This window comes from Salmo salar, chromosome ssa10, assembly GCF_905237065.1.
Source record: "Salmo salar chromosome ssa10, Ssal_v3.1, whole genome shotgun sequence".
Taxonomy (NCBI): Eukaryota; Metazoa; Chordata; class Actinopteri; order Salmoniformes; family Salmonidae; genus Salmo; species Salmo salar.
The window spans coordinates 31,266,221-31,283,764 of NC_059451.1; the positions used below are offsets into that span (position 1 = coordinate 31,266,221).

General features: G+C 43.3%; 1 protein-coding gene across 7 annotated transcripts in view; it reads left to right on the forward strand.

Annotated features, from left to right (window-relative positions):
• Positions 1 to 17,544, forward strand: part of LOC106560226 (disabled homolog 1) — a 170,886-nt gene that overhangs the window by 76,841 nt on the left and 76,501 nt on the right. For 6 of the 7 annotated variants that reach the window (XM_014122858.2, XM_014122857.2, XM_014122862.2 and 3 more), the window contains exon 2: positions 13,931 to 14,197. In XM_014122858.2, coding sequence (XP_013978333.1) covers positions 14,128 to 14,197 — 70 coding nt within the window. In that variant the 5' untranslated portion in view covers positions 13,931 to 14,127. Of the gene's footprint in view, positions 1 to 13,930; positions 14,198 to 14,372; positions 14,461 to 17,544 lie in introns of all 7 variants that reach the window. The other variant, XM_045687633.1, reaches the window with a different exon arrangement.

The following is a 17,544-nucleotide window of genomic DNA, read 5'->3' on the forward strand; positions in this document are numbered from 1 at the left end:
AAAGGGTTTGACCCTGTACCTCCTTGTTAGCCAAATGGCCAACTTTGCCTGAGCAAACAGAAAATTCAACAAAACGCATTTGGCCTTCTCCTTATTTGAATACCTGTACCCCATTATAAACATCCCAACAGTAAAAACCACCACCAACCTCTCACACAGACATTCTAACAGAGACAATAATGGCATTAACCTGTTATGGCTAGGGGGCAGTATTTTCACGGCCGGATAAAAAACGTACCCAATTTAATCTGATTATTACTCCTGCCCAGAAACTAAAATATGCATATAATTATTAGCTTTGGATAGAAAACACTCCAAAGTTTCTAAAACTGTTTGAATGGTGTCTATGAGTATAACAGAACTCATTTGGCAGGCCAAAACCTGAGAAGATTCCATGCAGGAAGTGCCCTGTCTGACAATTTCTTGCCCTTCTTGATTATCTCTATCCAATACAGGGGATCTCTGCTGTTACGTGACACTTCCTACGGCTCCCATGGGCTCTCAGAAGGCGGCAAAAAGCTGAATCGGGGCTTTGCAGGCTCTGGCTGAAAAAAAGTAGCGCGTTTGGATAGTGGCTGGTCACAGTACTGTGAGACTCAGGCTCGTGCACGAGGGGATCCCATGCTTTTATTTTCTCTCTCTTTGTATGTATACACACAGATTCCCGGTCGGAATATTATCGCTTTTTTACGAGAAAAATGGCATAAAAATTGATTTTAAACAGCGGTTGACATGCTTCGAAGTACGGTAATGGAATATTTAGAAATCTTTTGTCACGAAATGCGCCATGCTCGTGACCCTTATTTACACTTCGGATAGTGTCTTGAACGCACGAACAAAACGCCGCTATTTGGATATAACAATGGATTATTTTGAACCAAACCAACATTTGTTATTGAAGTAGCAGTCCTGGGAGTGCATTCTGATGAAGAACACCAAAGGTAATCAAACTTTTCTAATAGTAAATCGGAGTTTGGTCAGGGCTAAACTTGGTGGGTGTCTAAATAGCTAGCCGTGATGGCTGGGCTATCTACTCAGAATATTGCAAAATGTGCTTTCACCGAAAAGCTATTTTAAAATCGGACACCTTGATTGCACAAAGGAGTTCTGTATCTATAATTCTTAAAATAATTGTTATGTTTTTTGTGAACGTTTATCGTGAGTAATTTAGTAAATTCACCGGAGGTTTGCGGGGGGTATGCTAGTTCTGAACGTCACATGCTAATGTAAAAAGCTGGTTTTTGATATAAATATGAACTTGATTGAACAAAACATGCATGTATTGTATAACATAATGTCCTAGGTGTGTCATCTGATGAAGATCATCAAAGGTTAGTGCTGCATTTAGCTGTGGTTTTGTTTTTTGTGACATTATATGCTAGCTTGAAAAATGGGTGTCTGATTATTTCTGGCTGGGTACTCTGCTGACATAATCTAATGTTTTGCTTTCGCTGTAAAGCCTTTTTGAAATCGGACAGTGTGGTTAGATAAAGGAGAGTCTTGTCTTTAAAATGATGTGAAATAGTCATATGTTTGAAAAATTGAAGTTTTTGTATTTTTGAGGAATTTGTCATTTGCGCCACGCCTATCATTGGATATTGGAGCAGGTGTTCCGCTAGCGGAACGTCTAGATGTAAGAGGTTAAAGTTCCAGTTGCAGCGTGTTCAGATGAATCCGTTAAGGTGGGTTTTGGAGCTCTGCAAGATTTCTGTGATTTTCTGTGATTTTTTTGAAATAACACACACCCATTCAACCCTCTGTAAATAAGTCAGTTCTTAACGTAAAGACTTAAAACTCAATATTCTATAAGAGCCTAACCCAAGGAGGATATGTGTTCACTTTCAGCTTCCTGTGTCAACCAGAAGTGCCTTAAAATTGTGTCATAGGGGCTGTTTCGAAGGGTTAAAAAGGTCAGATCTTTTCAAAACTTCATATGTGTGATAAGGCAACCCTCATGAACTGTAAATCAGTCATTTATCCCATCAGATTTCCAAGAAAAACTCACACACAAACACAGCTAGGACAGAGTGACACAGTGCGGCTTAGAGACACAATAGCCCGCAATAGTTACCTTTGTTCAAACTATCAAAGAACTGTCAGACCTAGAGCTCTGAAACGTTAGAAACCTGCTCTAGAGCTCAAGTCAATAGTGCACGGTGAGTTATGTGGCTCTAGAATGTTCTCAGACCGAGAAACAGCAAGACTAGGTGCATTGAAACGGCCTCGGCCCATAGAGATGGACCCCAACGTTTCTGTCTGATAGCTCATTCAAGGACCCTGTAGCAACGCCCGGAAAAAGTGGATTTTCAGTACCAATTAAGGTCGTTGCTCGGGCACCGAATGACCTATCGAGCCAAAACTCTGGATTCGGGGTCGCCTCACATAGGCCTACACATAAAGTCAGAGCTGGACCCGCAGCTAGAACGTAACTACGTGTTTTGTTTTTATTATGCTTTTAACAGAAGGCGCTGTGAATTATGGGCCTGCTCAGAAATATGTGATAGTTGGCTTATAAACGAGTTGGAAAAAGTGGGTTTAGTGTCAGATGGTATCAGTTTGGTGTCAGAATGATATCTAATTGACTGGTGGACGCTGACTTGCTGGGTGGCTTTTGTACATTTGCAATATGTTTTAACAGTGATAGACCATCACCAAAATGACATTCTGAAATCAACACCAACAAGCGATGGAGAGGAACCAGAATCACTGCCCGGCCATCCCGAGTTCATCGGGCCAGTCAATTATGCATTTCTGCAGTATTTTTGAGCATGTTAAATTCGTGATGGTAAATGCCCATTGAAACATATTGCAAATGGACAGTACATTTGCAATATGATTCAACAGTGAAAAAACATCACCAAATGGACATGATGAAATCAACACGAGCGATGGAGAGGAACCACTATCACTGCCCGGCCATCCCGAGTTCGTCGGGCCAGTCAATTTTGCATTTCTGCATTATTTTTGAGCATGTCAAATTCGTGATGGAAAATGACCATTTAAATATATTGCAAAGGGACAGCCGTGCACCTGGTGATTGGAATGGGTTATCAGAAGCACATTTTTTAACCTGTTAGGGCTAGGGGGCAGCATTGACACGGCTGGATAAAAAACATACCCGATTTAATCTGGTTACCACTCCTACTCAGTAACTAGAATATGCATATACTTATTACATATGGATAGAAAACACCCTAAATTTTCTAAAACTGTTTGAATGGTGTCTGTGAGTATAACAGAACTCAAATGGCAGTTCAAAACCTGAGAGATTCCTTTACAGGAAGTGGCCTGTCTGACCATTTGTTGAACTTCTTTTCCATCTCTATCATTTACTAAGGATCTCTGCTCTAACGTGACACTTCCCACGTCTTCCATAGGCTCTCAGAGCCCGGGAAAAAACAGAATGTCGTCATTCCAGCCCCAGGCTGAAACACATTATCGCCTTTCTCAAGTGGCCCATCAAGAGACACTAGCTTATGCGCGTGACCCCGACCGCCCCCGCCTTTGGGATTTTTTCCTCTGTTTGCCGAAAAGGAGATTCCCTGTCGGAATATTATCGCTTTTCTACGAGAAAAATGTCATAAAAATTGATTTTAAACAGCGGTTGACATGCTTCGACGTACGGTAATGGAATACTTAGAATTTTATTGTCACGAATTGCGCCAAGCGCGTGACACTTCTTTACTATTTCGGATAGTGTCTGGAACGCACGAACAAAACGCCGCTATTCGGATATAACGATGGATTATTTTGGACCAAACCAACATTTGTTATTGAAGTAGCTGTCCTGGGTGTGTATTCTGATGAAGACAACAAAAGGTAATGACATTTTTATAATAGTAAATATGATTATGGTGAGTGCTAAACTTGCCGGGTGTCTAAATAGCGAGCCCGTGATGCCTGGGCTATGTACTTAGAATATTGCAAAATGTGCTTTCACCAAAAAGCTATTTTAAAATCGGACATATCGAGTGCATAGAGGAGGTCTGTATCTATAATTCTTAAAATAATTGTTATGCTTTTTGTGAACGTTTATCGTGAGTAATTTAGTAAAATGTTAGCGAATTCCCGGGAAGTTTGCTAGTTCTGAACGTCACATGCTAATGTAAAAAGCTGGTTTTTGATATAAATATGAACTTGATTGAACAAAACATGCATGTATTGTATAACATAATGTCCTAGGGTTGTCATCTGATGAAGATCATCAAAGGTGAGTGCTGCATTTAGCTGTCTTCTGGGTTTTGGTGACATTATATGCTGGCTTGAAAAATGGGTGTCTGATTATTTCTGGCTTGGTACTCTGCTGACATAATCTAATGTTTTGCTTTCGTTGTAAAGCCTTTTTGAAATCGGACAGTGTGGTTAGATTAACGAGAGTCTTATCTTTAAATGGCTGTAAAATAGTCATATGTTTGAGAAATTGAAGTAATAGGATTTTTAAGGTTTTGAAAATCGCGCCACAGGATAGCCGTGGCTGTTACGTAGGTGGGACGAATTCGTCCCGCCTAGCCTAGAGAGGTTAAATGGTTTTTAATGCCTTTAGGGGGGAGCAAGGGGTCTATGGTTGGGTAGGGAGCACCCCCCACCCGTGCCCATCCAATAGGTCATTTTGGATGTTTTTCAAAAAATCATTAAAAAACAACAGAGTCCCACTTTTCCCTCATCATACATGACAAATAGACCATCTAGATTGATTCATGGCTTAACATAGGGCTATATATCATTTGGGCAGTATAAATGCCATTTGGACATGGTTTACTGACTTTTGGGTTTGGAAACCAACTTCCTATGATTGTACATGGCAAATGGACAAAACATCCTGATTTGGCACATTCAATACTTTCATATTGCATTTGGACATTTCTTATGGCATTTGGCAAAAAAAAAAGAATAAAAAGTGACTTTTGAGTTGGACGTTTGACTTCCTATGAAATCATATTGCAAATGGACAAAACATATGCCTTATGGACAAGTAAAAAAACCAAAACAAATGATGTCAATAAAATATGCCAAAAGTATGTTCATACAGTTCTTATACATGTATAATTGACCAAAAAATCTAAAGAATTTCGAAAAACAGCTCAGAAAGCACTTTTTTAACCTCCCTGGGCAAGGTGGGATGTTTGCGTACCACCTAGTCAACAGCCAGTGGAATCGTGTGGCGCGAAATACAAATACCTCATAAATGCTATAACTTCAATTTCTCAAACATATGACTATTTTACACAATTTTAAAGACAAGACTCTCGTTAATCTAACCACACTGTCTGATTTCAAAAAGGCTTTACAGCGAAAGCAAAACATTACATTATGTCAGGAGAGTACCCAGCCAAAAATAATCACACAGCCATTTTCAAAGCAAGCATATATGTCACAAAAACCCAAACCACAGCTAAATGCAGCACTAACCTTTGATGATCTTCATCAGATGACAATCCTAGGACATTATGTTATACAATACATGCATGTTTTGTTCAATCAAGTTATATTTATATCAAAAACCAGCTTTTTACATTAGCATGTGATGTTCAGAACTAGCATTCCCACCCAAAACTTCCGGTGAATTTACTAAATTACTCATGATAAACGTTGACAAAATACATAACACTTATTTTAACCTCTATGGGCTAGGTGGGACGCTTGCGTGACAATTCGTGAGAAAAAATATCTAAATATTCCATTACCGTACTTCGAAGCATGTCAACCGCTGTTTAAAATAAATTTTTATGCCATTTTTCTCATAAAAAAGCGATAATATTCCGACCGGGAATCTGCGTGTAGGTAAACAGACGAAAGAAAATAAAGCATGGGGTCGACTCGGGCACGCGCCTAAGCCCATAGTACTCTGATCGGCCACTTGCCAAAAGCGATAATGTGTTTCAGCCAGAGGCTGCCTCGATATCGTTCAGCTTTTTCCCGGGCTCTGAGAGCCTAGGGGAGCCGTAGGAAGTGTCACGTTATAGCAAAGATCCTCAGTCTTCAATAAAAAGAGCCAAGATGAAACACAACTTGTCAGACAGGCCACTTCCTGCATGGAATCTTCTCAGGTTTTGGCCTGCCATATGAGTTCTGTTATACTCACAGACACCATTCAAACAGTTTTAGAAACTTTAGGGTGTTTTCTAACCAAAGCCAATAATTATATGCATATTCTAGTTACTGGGCAGGAGTAGTAACAAGATTAAATCGGGTACGTTTTTTATCCGGCCGTGTCAATACTGCCCCCTACCCCTAACAGGTTATGAATTATAGATACAGAACTCATTTATGCAATTGCTATGTCAAATTTTAAAATAGCTTTTCGGCGAAAGCACATTTTGCAATATTCTGACTACATAGCTCAGCCATCACGGCTAGCTAATTTGACACCCGCCAACGTCGGGGCAACCTAAACTCAGAATTACTATTAGAAAAATTGGATTACCTTTGCTGTTCTTCGTCAGAATGCACTCCCAGGACTGCTACTTCCACAACAAATGTTGTTTTTGTTCCAAATAATCCATAGTTATGTGCAAATATCCCCGTTTTGTTCGTGTGTTCAGGTCACTATCCAAAGGGTAACGTGCGAGCGCATTTCGAGACAAAAAACTTCAAAATGTTCCATTACTGTACTTAGAAGCATGTCAAACGCTGTTGAAAATCAATTTTTATGGTATTTTTCTCATAAAATAGCGATAATATTCCAACCGGACAATGCTGTATTCATTCAAAAAGTAAGAGAAAAAATGGCGAGGTCTCGTGAACGCGCATTTCCGTTCCCTTTGTCCTCAGGCAGACCACTGACAAACTGAGTTACTATACTTTGCCAAGAGACAGGAGACGCCCCAATCCGCTTTTTGGCGGCTTTAGAGAGCCAATGGAAGCCTTAGAAAGTGCAACATAACCCCACGGATAGTGGGGTTATTGATAGACAAGTTTTGATAGACAAGCAAAAGGAGAACTACAAAATCGCAGACAGGCCACTTCCTACTTGGAATCTTCTCAGGTTTTTGCCTGCCATATGAGTTCTGTTATACTCACAGACACCATTCAAACAGTTTTAGAAACTTCAGACTGTTTTCTAATAATATGCATATTCTCGTTTCTGGACAAGAGTAGTAACCAGTTTATATCGGGTACGTTTTTTTATCCGGCCGTGAAAATATTGCCCCCTAGCCCAGACAGGTTAATGAGGGAAATAAGTATTTGACCCCCTTTTAACCAGAAAGATTTCTGGCTCCCAGGTGTCTTTTATACAGTTAACGAGCTGAGATTAGGAGCACATTCTTAAAGGGAGTGCTCCTAATCTCAGTTTATTACCTGTATAAAAGACACCTGTCCACAGAAGCAATCAATCAATCAGATTCCAATCTCTCCACAATGGCCAAGACCAAAGAGCTCTCCAAGGATGTCAGGGACAAGATTGTAGACCTACACAAGGCTGGAATGGGCTACAAGACCATCGCCAAGCAGCTTGGTGAGAAGGTGACAACAGTTGGTGCGATTATTCGATAATGGAAGAAACGCAAAATAATTGTTAATCTCCCTCGGCCTGGGGCTCCATGCAAGATCTCACCTCGTGGAGTTGCAATTATCATGAGAACGGTGAGGAATCAGCCCAGAACTACACGGGAGGATCTTGTCAATGATCTCAAGGCAGCTAGGACCATAGTCACCCAGAAAACAATTGGTAACACACTACGCCGTGAAGGACTGAAATCCTGCAGCGCTCACAAGGTCCTCCTGCTCAAGAAAGCACATATACATGCCCATCTGAAGTTTGCCAATGAACATCTGAATGATTCAGAGGACAACTGGGTGAAAGTGTTGTGGTCAGATGAGACCAAAATGGAGCTCTTTGGCATCAACTCAATTCGCCGTGTTTGGAGGAGGAAGAATGCTGCCTATGACCCCAAGAACACCATCCCCACCGTCAAACATGGAGGTGGAAACATTATGCTTTGGGGGTGTTTTTCTGCTAAGGGGACAGGACAACTTCAACGCATCAAAGGGACGATGGACGGGGCCATGTACCGTCAAATCTTGGGTGAGAACCTCCTTCCCTCAGCCATGGCATTGAAAATGGGTCGTGGATAGGTATTCCAGCATGACAATGACCCAAAACACACGGCCAAGGCAACAAAGGAGTGGCTCAAGAAGAAGCACATTAAGGTCCTGGAGTGGCCTAGCCAGTCTCCAGACCTTAATCTCATAGAACATCTGTGGAGGGAGCTGAAGGTTCGAGTTGCCAAACGTCAGCCTCGAAACCTTAATGACTTGGAGAAGATCTGCAAAGAGGAGTGGGACAAAATCCCTCCGGAGATGTGCGCAAACCTGGTGGCCAACTACAAGAAACGTCTGACCTCTGTGATTGCCAACAAGGGTTTTGCCACCAAGTACTAAGTCATGTTTTGGATAGGGGTCAAATACTTATTTCCCTCATTTAAAATGCAAATCAATTTATAACATTTTTGACATGCTGGACATCTGGATTTTTTTGTTGTTATTCTGTCTCTCACTGTTCAAATAAACCTACCATTAAAATGATAGACTGATAATTTCTTTGTCAATGGGCAAACGGACAAAATCAGCAGGGGATCAAATACTTTTTTCCCTCACTGTATATCCAAAAACCTCCGTTTTGTTCTCAAACAACATCCGGTGAAAGCGTGAAAGTCAACAAAACAGAAATTCTCATAATAAACATACATAAAAAATACAAGTGTTATACATCAGCTTACAGATAAACTTCTTGTTAATCCAACCACTGTGTCAGATTTCAAAAAGGCTTTACGGCGAAAGCAAACCATGTGATTATCTGAGAACTTTGCCCAGCAGACAAATCATTACAAACAGTAACCAGCCAAGTAGGGGAGTAACAATTTTCAGAAATAGCAATAAAATGTATCACTTACCTTTTGATCTTCATATGGTTGCACTCTCAAGACGCCATGTTACACAATAAATATTTGTTTTGTTTGATAAAGTCCCTCTTTATATTCAAAACCTCCGTTTTGTTCAGTAATCCATTGGAACAAAGCGCGGTCACAGCAGACAGACGAAAAATCGAAAAAGTACCATAAAAGTTCGTAGAAACATGTCAAACAATGTTTATAATCAATCCTCAGGTTGTTTTTGTCATAAATAATCGATCATATTTCAACCAGACAATAGCTTCGTCAATAGAAATGGAAAAACAAGATGGTGGTGCGCAGGACTCATGTCTGGAAATTTCCACTGTCCTCTCATTGAAAGTGGTGTTTCTCCCTCATTTTTCAGAGTAAAAGCCTGAAACAATGCCTAAAGACTGGCCACATGTAGTGGAAGCCGTAGGGATTGTGAACTGCGTCATAAGTCTATGTATGGTGGATAGGCTTTCAATGGAAAAACAGCCATTTCAAAATATTAGCACTTCCTGGATGGATTTTCCTCAGGTTTTCACCTACGATATGAGTTCTGTTATACTCACAGACAGTTTTGGAAACTATAGAGTGTTTTCTATCCAAATCTACCAATTATATGCATATCCTAGCTTCTGGGCCTGAGTAGCAGGCAGTTTACTTTGGGCACGCTTTTCATCCAAAATTCCGAATGCTGCCCCCTACCCTAGTGAGGTTAATGCCTTTGACCACACCAGCCTCTTCCCTCCTACCTCCTTTCTTCTCCCCCTATTTCGTCTTCCACATGACACCGTCCTCCACCCCCCAGTCGCTTATCCTTCCCCACTATACACTCCTCATCCACTAGCATAACCTGACTAGGCCCAGCCTCATCTACACCACCATCCATCGCAAGACTAGACCCAGCCGCATCTACCCCACCATCTGTAGCATGACTAGACCCAGCCTCAGCTCCACCACCATCTGTAGCATGACTAGACCCAGCCTCATCTACTCCACCATCTGTAGCACGACTAGACCCTGCCTCATCTACACCACCATCTGTAGCATGACTAGGCCCAGCCTCATCTACCCCACCATCTGTAGCATGACTAGGCCCAGCCTCATCTACCCCACCATCTGTAGCATGACTAGACCCAGCCTCATCTACAACACCATCTATAACATGACTAGGCCCAGCCTCTGCTGCCTGCGTCTTATGGCCCACTGCACGTTGACCTCGATTTCCCCCACTGGCGCTTGTACCCTCACCTTGTCTATGGCCTTTATGTGGGCACGCAAAGCTCTTATGCCCCAAATCCCCACACTCAAAGCACCGTAGTGTGACGACCCTCCCACTCTGTCTGCCGTATTTTCTCTCTTTGCTCTTGTTCCTTATTAGGATGCCGGTGGGCGGAGTTGGAAGGGTCGTCAGCTAAATGGGAAACACCTGGGCTTGGGTGTGTCCCAGGATAAAGGCACCTCTTCCACATTCATTGGGGAGACTCTCTCCATACAGACACTTTGTTGATTTATGTTGTGGTAGTTTTGTGGCTTTTTGGTTATTTGCTTTGGCACCTTTCAACACCCTGCACTATTACATTCAGGCATGCAAAACACTCACTTACACTACTGATTAGACACATCATTGTTTTTAGTTACTTTATTTAATATATATTTTGATATTCCTTGTCTCCACATTGTCTCCCTTTTGTTGCGAACTCTGAGCCGGTTTGTAACAGTAGACTATCTGTGCTGGCAAACCCTGCTTAGAGCCCCTCCCCATGCCTCACTTTAAAATGCACATTTAGCTGTTGCTCATTGTTATTCAGAAACATGAACACTTTCCTCCGGAACGAAACAACATGCTTGACGGCATCTGCCTGAAAACCTGCAGACTGTACACAAAACCCACTAGCAAACTTACCAAAACAACTCAGCTCTTTCCTGATTTGATCATCCATAGTAAACGGAGGCACATTTGCAACTACCACCCTGGTCAAGGGGGTAGAAAGAGGATAAATTGGCACCAACACACCCCTTACAACTATTCCACTAGCAATGAGCCTACCCACCAAATTGACTAGTTTCATGAACACAACCACAGCTTTGTTCATTCTGGAAGCAGAATGTATAAATTCAGCGTCTACCTGTTCGCCGACAGCAGGCAGAAACTCCTCCATCTTAACTCCATTCTCAGGAACACACCTGAATCCATGCCGTAACGACAGCGTCTCCTCCGCGCTAGGCTGCGAAGCCATCGCGCACACCACACCTTCCAAACCCCAGGAAACTAAAACTCTGTCCTCTTCCTCCCTAACTTTGAAAAAAAAACAGTGGGTAACGCTAAAACAAACATGCATTAACCCTACACCATAGAAAAATGTAAATTGACAGAAAATAAGTTAGGACAGAGCTCTCCACACCAAACACTCAAACTCCAAAAAACTCCCAGCATGGGGGGGAGAGAGGAAGAGGGGGGAGAGAGGAAGAGGGCGAGATTATGAACACACACAGAGAGAGAGAGAGAGGAATTATGAACACACACAGAGAGAGAAAAATTATGAACACACAGAGAGAGGGGGAGAAAGAATTATGAACACAGGGAAGGGTGGAGGAAAGGTGGGAGAATTATGAACACAGAGAGAGGGGGAGAGAGAGAATTATGAACACAGAGAAAGGCAGAGGAAAGGTGGGAGAATTATGAACACAGAGAGAGGGGGAGAGAGAATGATGAACACAGAGGGGGAGGAAAGGGGGGAGAGAGAGAATTATGAACACAGAGAGAGGGGGAGGAAAGGGGGAGAGAGGAGAATAATGCGAGAAAGGTAGTTTATTATTCAGAGAGAGCTGAGTGGCTGAATGTGTAGCTACTAAAGATAGAGAGAGAGAAAGATAGAAAGAGGGAGAATAATGAGACAAAGGTAGTTTATTATTCAGACAGTGCTGAGTGGCTGATTGAGTGTAGATGCTAATTTCACCCTGAGCCTGATGGACAGAACACAATTAACCTGAGAGAGAGTGAAAGAGGGGACATTTACATTGACCAGGAACAGAAAGAGAATAGACTGCATGGTTTGCCCCTGCTATCTTCCCTCCTCCATCTCTCTGTGTGCCTGTAGAAACAGATGATTTTGGGGCATTAAGCTCCTCTTGACAGGCCCCGGTTTATACACACACACACACACACACACACACACACACACACACACACACACACACACACACACACACACACACACACACACACACACACACACACACACACACACACACACACACACAACTGTTGGCTGCGCCCCACTTACTGGCATCCAATTTACTTCTCGTTTCCTCCTCCTGTCCTTCTCTCCCCATCCTGCTCTCCTCTCGTTCTGCAGACACACTAAGCCGTGTTCATGTCTCCCTTTCTCAGCTCAAACCAGGACAACAAGGACAGCTGATTCATACAGTAGAACAGAGTTCTCAACCTTTTTATACCAGGGACCAACTTGTAGTCCTTTCTCCTTCATGGTTTACATTCAAACTAAAACAGAACGGTCCAAATCAGCGAACATTGCAGTATTCAGGATTGTTGTTAATGGTGGTTGTTTTGTTGTAAGTGTTGTTGTTGTTCTGCTTCTTAATTGTGTGATATGTTAATGCTGAGCCAACGTTATAGGACAACATGCTGAACATCTTCCTCCTCTCTCTGAAATCTGTGGTTTCTCCCTCAGGGTATCTTAGCCTAGATTAGAAATATCTGTCTTTCCCCAGAGAAATCCACCAGATGCCACACACACACACACACACACACACACACACACACACACACACGCACCCCCACACAAGCACCGCAGGCGCACACACACCACAGGCTTGCGCACACTCATAAACACACTGCCTTTCGCCCAAGGAGAAGGGTGGTTTCAACACTTACAAACATATGATAATATTACCAGACAGATCAACAGCTAAACAGTCTGCTAGAAATAAGAACAGTCTGCTAGAAATAAGAACAGTCTGCTAGAAATAAGAACAGTCTGCTAGAAATGAAGGACAGTCTGCTAGAAATGAAGGACAGTCTGCTAGAAATGAAGGACAGTCTGCTAGAAATGAAGGACAGTCTGCTAGAAATAAGAACAGTCTGCTAGAAATAAGAACAGTCTGCTAGAAATAAGAACAGTCTGCTAGAAATAAGAACAGTCTGCTAGAAATGAAGGACAGTCTGCTAGAAATGAAGAACAGTCTGCTAGAAATGAAGGACAGTCTGCTAGAAATGAAGGACAGTCTGCTAGAAATGAAGGACAGTCTGTTAGAAATGAAGGACAGTCTGCTAGAAATGAAGGACAGTCTGCTAGAAATGAAGGACAGTCTGCTAGAAATGAAGGACAGTCTGCTAGAAATGAAGGACAGTCTGCTAGAAATGAAGGACAGTCTGCTAGAAATGAAGGACAGTCTGTTAGAAATGAAGGACAGTCTGTTAGAAATAAAGGATGGCTAGCTGAAGCTATTTTCAGTTAGTTGAGAGAAAAGGGAGAATAAGAAAGATGAGAGAAGAGGGAATATGCTGGAGGTTGCATTAGTGTCCTTTCTCCTCCCTCTTTATCGCTCTCGTCTCTCTCCCTTCATTCTGCAGAGGCAGAGTGATCATAATAGCAGTAATTGGAATGACTCATACAGTACAGTACATCTCCAGCATGTTTCACTCAGATAAAGAATATTGTCAGCGGTTTCTGGCTTGCGTTTGTGCATGCGAGTGTTTCTGGCTGTAGGAATGGTCTGTCTGTAGGAATACTGTGGGTTTCCTGTGTTCCCCATTATGGACAATTATCAACTCACAGGAGACAAATAGACAAAGAGTACATGGGGGCATTAGGGCATGAGGGTTGAGGACAGACTGTTAAGAAGGAGGGGGCAGGGAGGAGGGAAGGATGTCTAATATCGCCCGTCTCCTCCATAGTGTTCCTGGGAGAGCTTCTGTATTGATGTGCTGCTGCAAAATAATGCATACTCTAACTATCTCTCTCTCTCTCCCTTTCTCTCCCTCTCTCCTTGCTTATCTCTCTCTTATCTCTCTCTTTTTTCCCCAGCTCTCTGTAAGTGTGTGTGGGATGTTGTGTCAGGGCTAGAGCCCCTTCTTCTCCCATGAGCCTGTGGGCCCACACACACACACGGCGCCCTCACAAACACGCACGCAATCGACACTGACGTTGTGAAGTGGACCCTCGTAGCCAGACCGGAGCAGAACCGGATCGAACCGGCCGTTGGGCCGGCGGGGCGGAGCCTGATGATGTCAACAGAGGCGGAGCTACAGCCAGCTGTCAGGCCCAGCGTCAGGAGAGACTCCAGGAGGAAAGGTAATAATGCTTCATAATGGCTTCATAATGCTTCATAAGGCCTTCATGATGCCTTCATGCTTACCTGTGTTAAGAGTTACGGTGCTGTCATTTGATCATTCATCGTAGGTAACAGGTGTATGGGTACATGTCGGGGAAGAGGTGATGCCAGTGTGTGTGTGCCCATCTCTCTCAGTGCCAGACAGATGGCTCTGAAATGATCCATACCCATGTGTCCTCACCCCCAGACCCAGCCCATCAGTCACACAGTGATTCACTAAACAGTAAGTGTGAGTCCCAAAGCGGGCACTCTGTCACTGACACTGGCACAACACTTTATGGAGGTAAACACACATTGTTGTGTTCCCACTTACACATCCCCCCACACACAACACACACATGAGTTTGATGAAAGACAAATGCAATTGTATTTGTTCCAACTGTCTTCCGCCCAGAGCCAGTCTGTCTGCTGTGAACCCTGTAGAAACAGTGTTAGGGGTTCAGGGGTAGGCAACCATGTTCCTAGAGAGTTGCAGGGTATGCAGGATGGTTAAAGCAACATCCTTTATACACTGTGACTCTCCAGGAACATGGTAGCTTACCCCTGCTCTAGGGGGATGTGGAAATCTGTTGTGTTTTCATATTTTCCTCCTGTGTGTGTGTGTCATAGACCTTCACTGCTCTATGATCTTCATGTATTTTTAGGTTTCAGATCCGGTCTGCTACTCCATATAGAGGACTGACCCAGAAACCTATTATACACTTAACCTCTCCACCTCTCCTTCTTTATCCTCCATCTCTATCTTCACCTCTCTGTCCCCATCCCCCTCTCTCTCTCGCTTTCTCCCCCTCTCCCTATCTTTGTTTCAGTAGTGTTTTCAGGCCTAATAAATGAGAGCTGTCTACCCCCTCCGTTCCCCTCTTCCCCCGCTGGGCTGGTAGTTAGTATGCTGTTACAATCGCAGGCTGTCTCTGCCAGAGAGGGTGATAAAGTTGTTACAGTGGACACACACACTTACATAGACACACACTTCGGGTGATAATAAAACAGTGACAGTGGGACAGCTGAGGACCATTAAGCCTAAATGAAGGATCCCATGGCTGCCAACATCACTATGACTGCAGGCTGCTGCCTCATATCTGCTGCCTCTCTCGTTCTGTTCCTAGCTCTCTACTGAGGAAACAGTTACTGTATCTCTAATGTTCAGACCTCTCAGAGAGAGAGAGAGAGAGAGAGAGAGAGAGAGAGAGAGAGAGAGAGAGAGAGAGAGAGAGAGAGAGAGAGAGAGAGAGAGAGAGAGAGAGAGAGAGAGAGAGAGAGAGAGAGAGAGAGAGAGAGAGAGAGAGAGAGAGAGAGAGAGAGAGAGAGAGAGAGAGAGAGAGAGAGAGAGAGAGAGAGAGAGAGAGAGAGAGAGAGAGAGAGAGAGAGAGAGAGAGAGAGAGAGAGAGAGAGACCCATGACAATTATTTTGTGATGTATTTGTGTATACCTGTGTGCCTATGTAATCAACTGGACCTCAAACCCAGGTCTCCTGCACACCATAAGACGAGGTTAGACTGATGAACTAAAGTTTGTGTGTGTGTAGTGGTCTCCCCCAGACTGTTCATGTGGTTGTTTGACTGCACCAGTAACTCGTCTCCATAGCAACAGTTGCTCTCCGCACAGAAATTGCACATATCAAAACGTCCCATATGTCACGCACATACTCTCACCCACACACACCAACGATGCCCCTCTACCACGATACCTCTCTACCAGACAAACTCAACACATTTTATGCACACTTCGACAATAACCATACCGTGCATGAGGGCCCCCATCAAACCAGAGGACTAGGGGATCTCACTGTCCGAGGCCGACGTGAGTAAGGTCTTTAATCAGGTCAACACTCACAAGGCCGCGTTCCAGAACATGCGCAGATCAGCTGGCCCAGTCTGGAATCCCCACATGTCTTCAAGAGATACTTTGGTATTTTGGGATACTTACCCAGAGTTAGACAAACTCATGGATACCATTTGTATGTATCTGCGTGCAGTTTGAAGGAAGTCAATTCCATCCATCCTAACAGAATGGCTACATGTCTACACAACTATCTGAGCTGACACTTGTATTTATTTGTATTTTTGCACCGTCTCTATGCACACTCACAGGACTCTCTACACTCATAGGACTCTATACACTCATAGGACTCTACACACTCATAGGACTCTATACACTCACAGGACTCTACACACTCACAGGACTCTACACACTCACAGGACTCTACACACGCACAGGACTCTACACACCCACAGGACTCTACACACCCACAGGACTCTACACACCCACAGGACTCTACACACTCACAGGACTCTACACACTCAAGCACACTGACACTCCAACACACACATAACATGGACACACATTTATACTGACTCTACACATACACACTCACATACAATCTTCATTTACGCTGCTGCTACTCTGTTTATCATACACCCACACACAGACTGCAGACGATATCACCCCCACTCCATTTCTCTTTCATATGTCCTTCTCTCCATCCATCCCTCCATCCCAGGACCCTCCAGAGAGAATGGAGTCGGTTCATAATGACAGACAAGAAAGAGAGGGATGACAAACTTTAATTGTTTCCATATTGTGGGAAAAATGGGAGGATGAAACAGTATTTTGTTGTAACAGATGTCCAGTCTTCATAAAGACAATGTTTTTCTTTGTTTTAGTTTTTGTTTAGAACAATATAAAAGTTTGTTTGGTAACTGTGTAGATGAATAGTTTGAGAACAAGGTAGCTACTGAGGGAGGGGAGAGAAAGAGAGATAAGTGAAAGAGACAAAATATTGACAGGAACAGTCAGACAATTAAACAGAAGGTTCGGTGTCTCTCTCTATTCTGAGCTCAGACTGAACTCCCCTTCTGGCCTGCGAAAGTTTTGGCTTTACAAAGTGACCTTGTCATAGTGGTGGTATTGGTTGGACAGTTCTGTCTCTGAAGTGTCTCCACTCTAATTTGTTCTTTGTTTTCTATCAGAGGGGATGGCCGTGGCCTCAGGACACACACACACACACAGCAGGTAGCCTAGCAGCGTTGGGCCAGGAACTGAAAAGTTCATATCCCTGAACCAACTAGGTGAAAAATCTATCAATGTGCCCTTGAGCAAGGCACTTAACCCTAATTGCTCCTGTAAATGGATCTGGATAAGAGCGTCTGCCAAATGACGTAAATGTAAATGACATTGTGACCTCCCCTCCTCTCTCCTTCACAGCTCTTTATCACCCTTTGGCCTGGCTGACAGGGGCAAGCGCTTGAGACCTGAGGGGGGTGTATGTGTATGTGTATGTGTGTGTGTGTGTGTGTGTGTGTGTGTG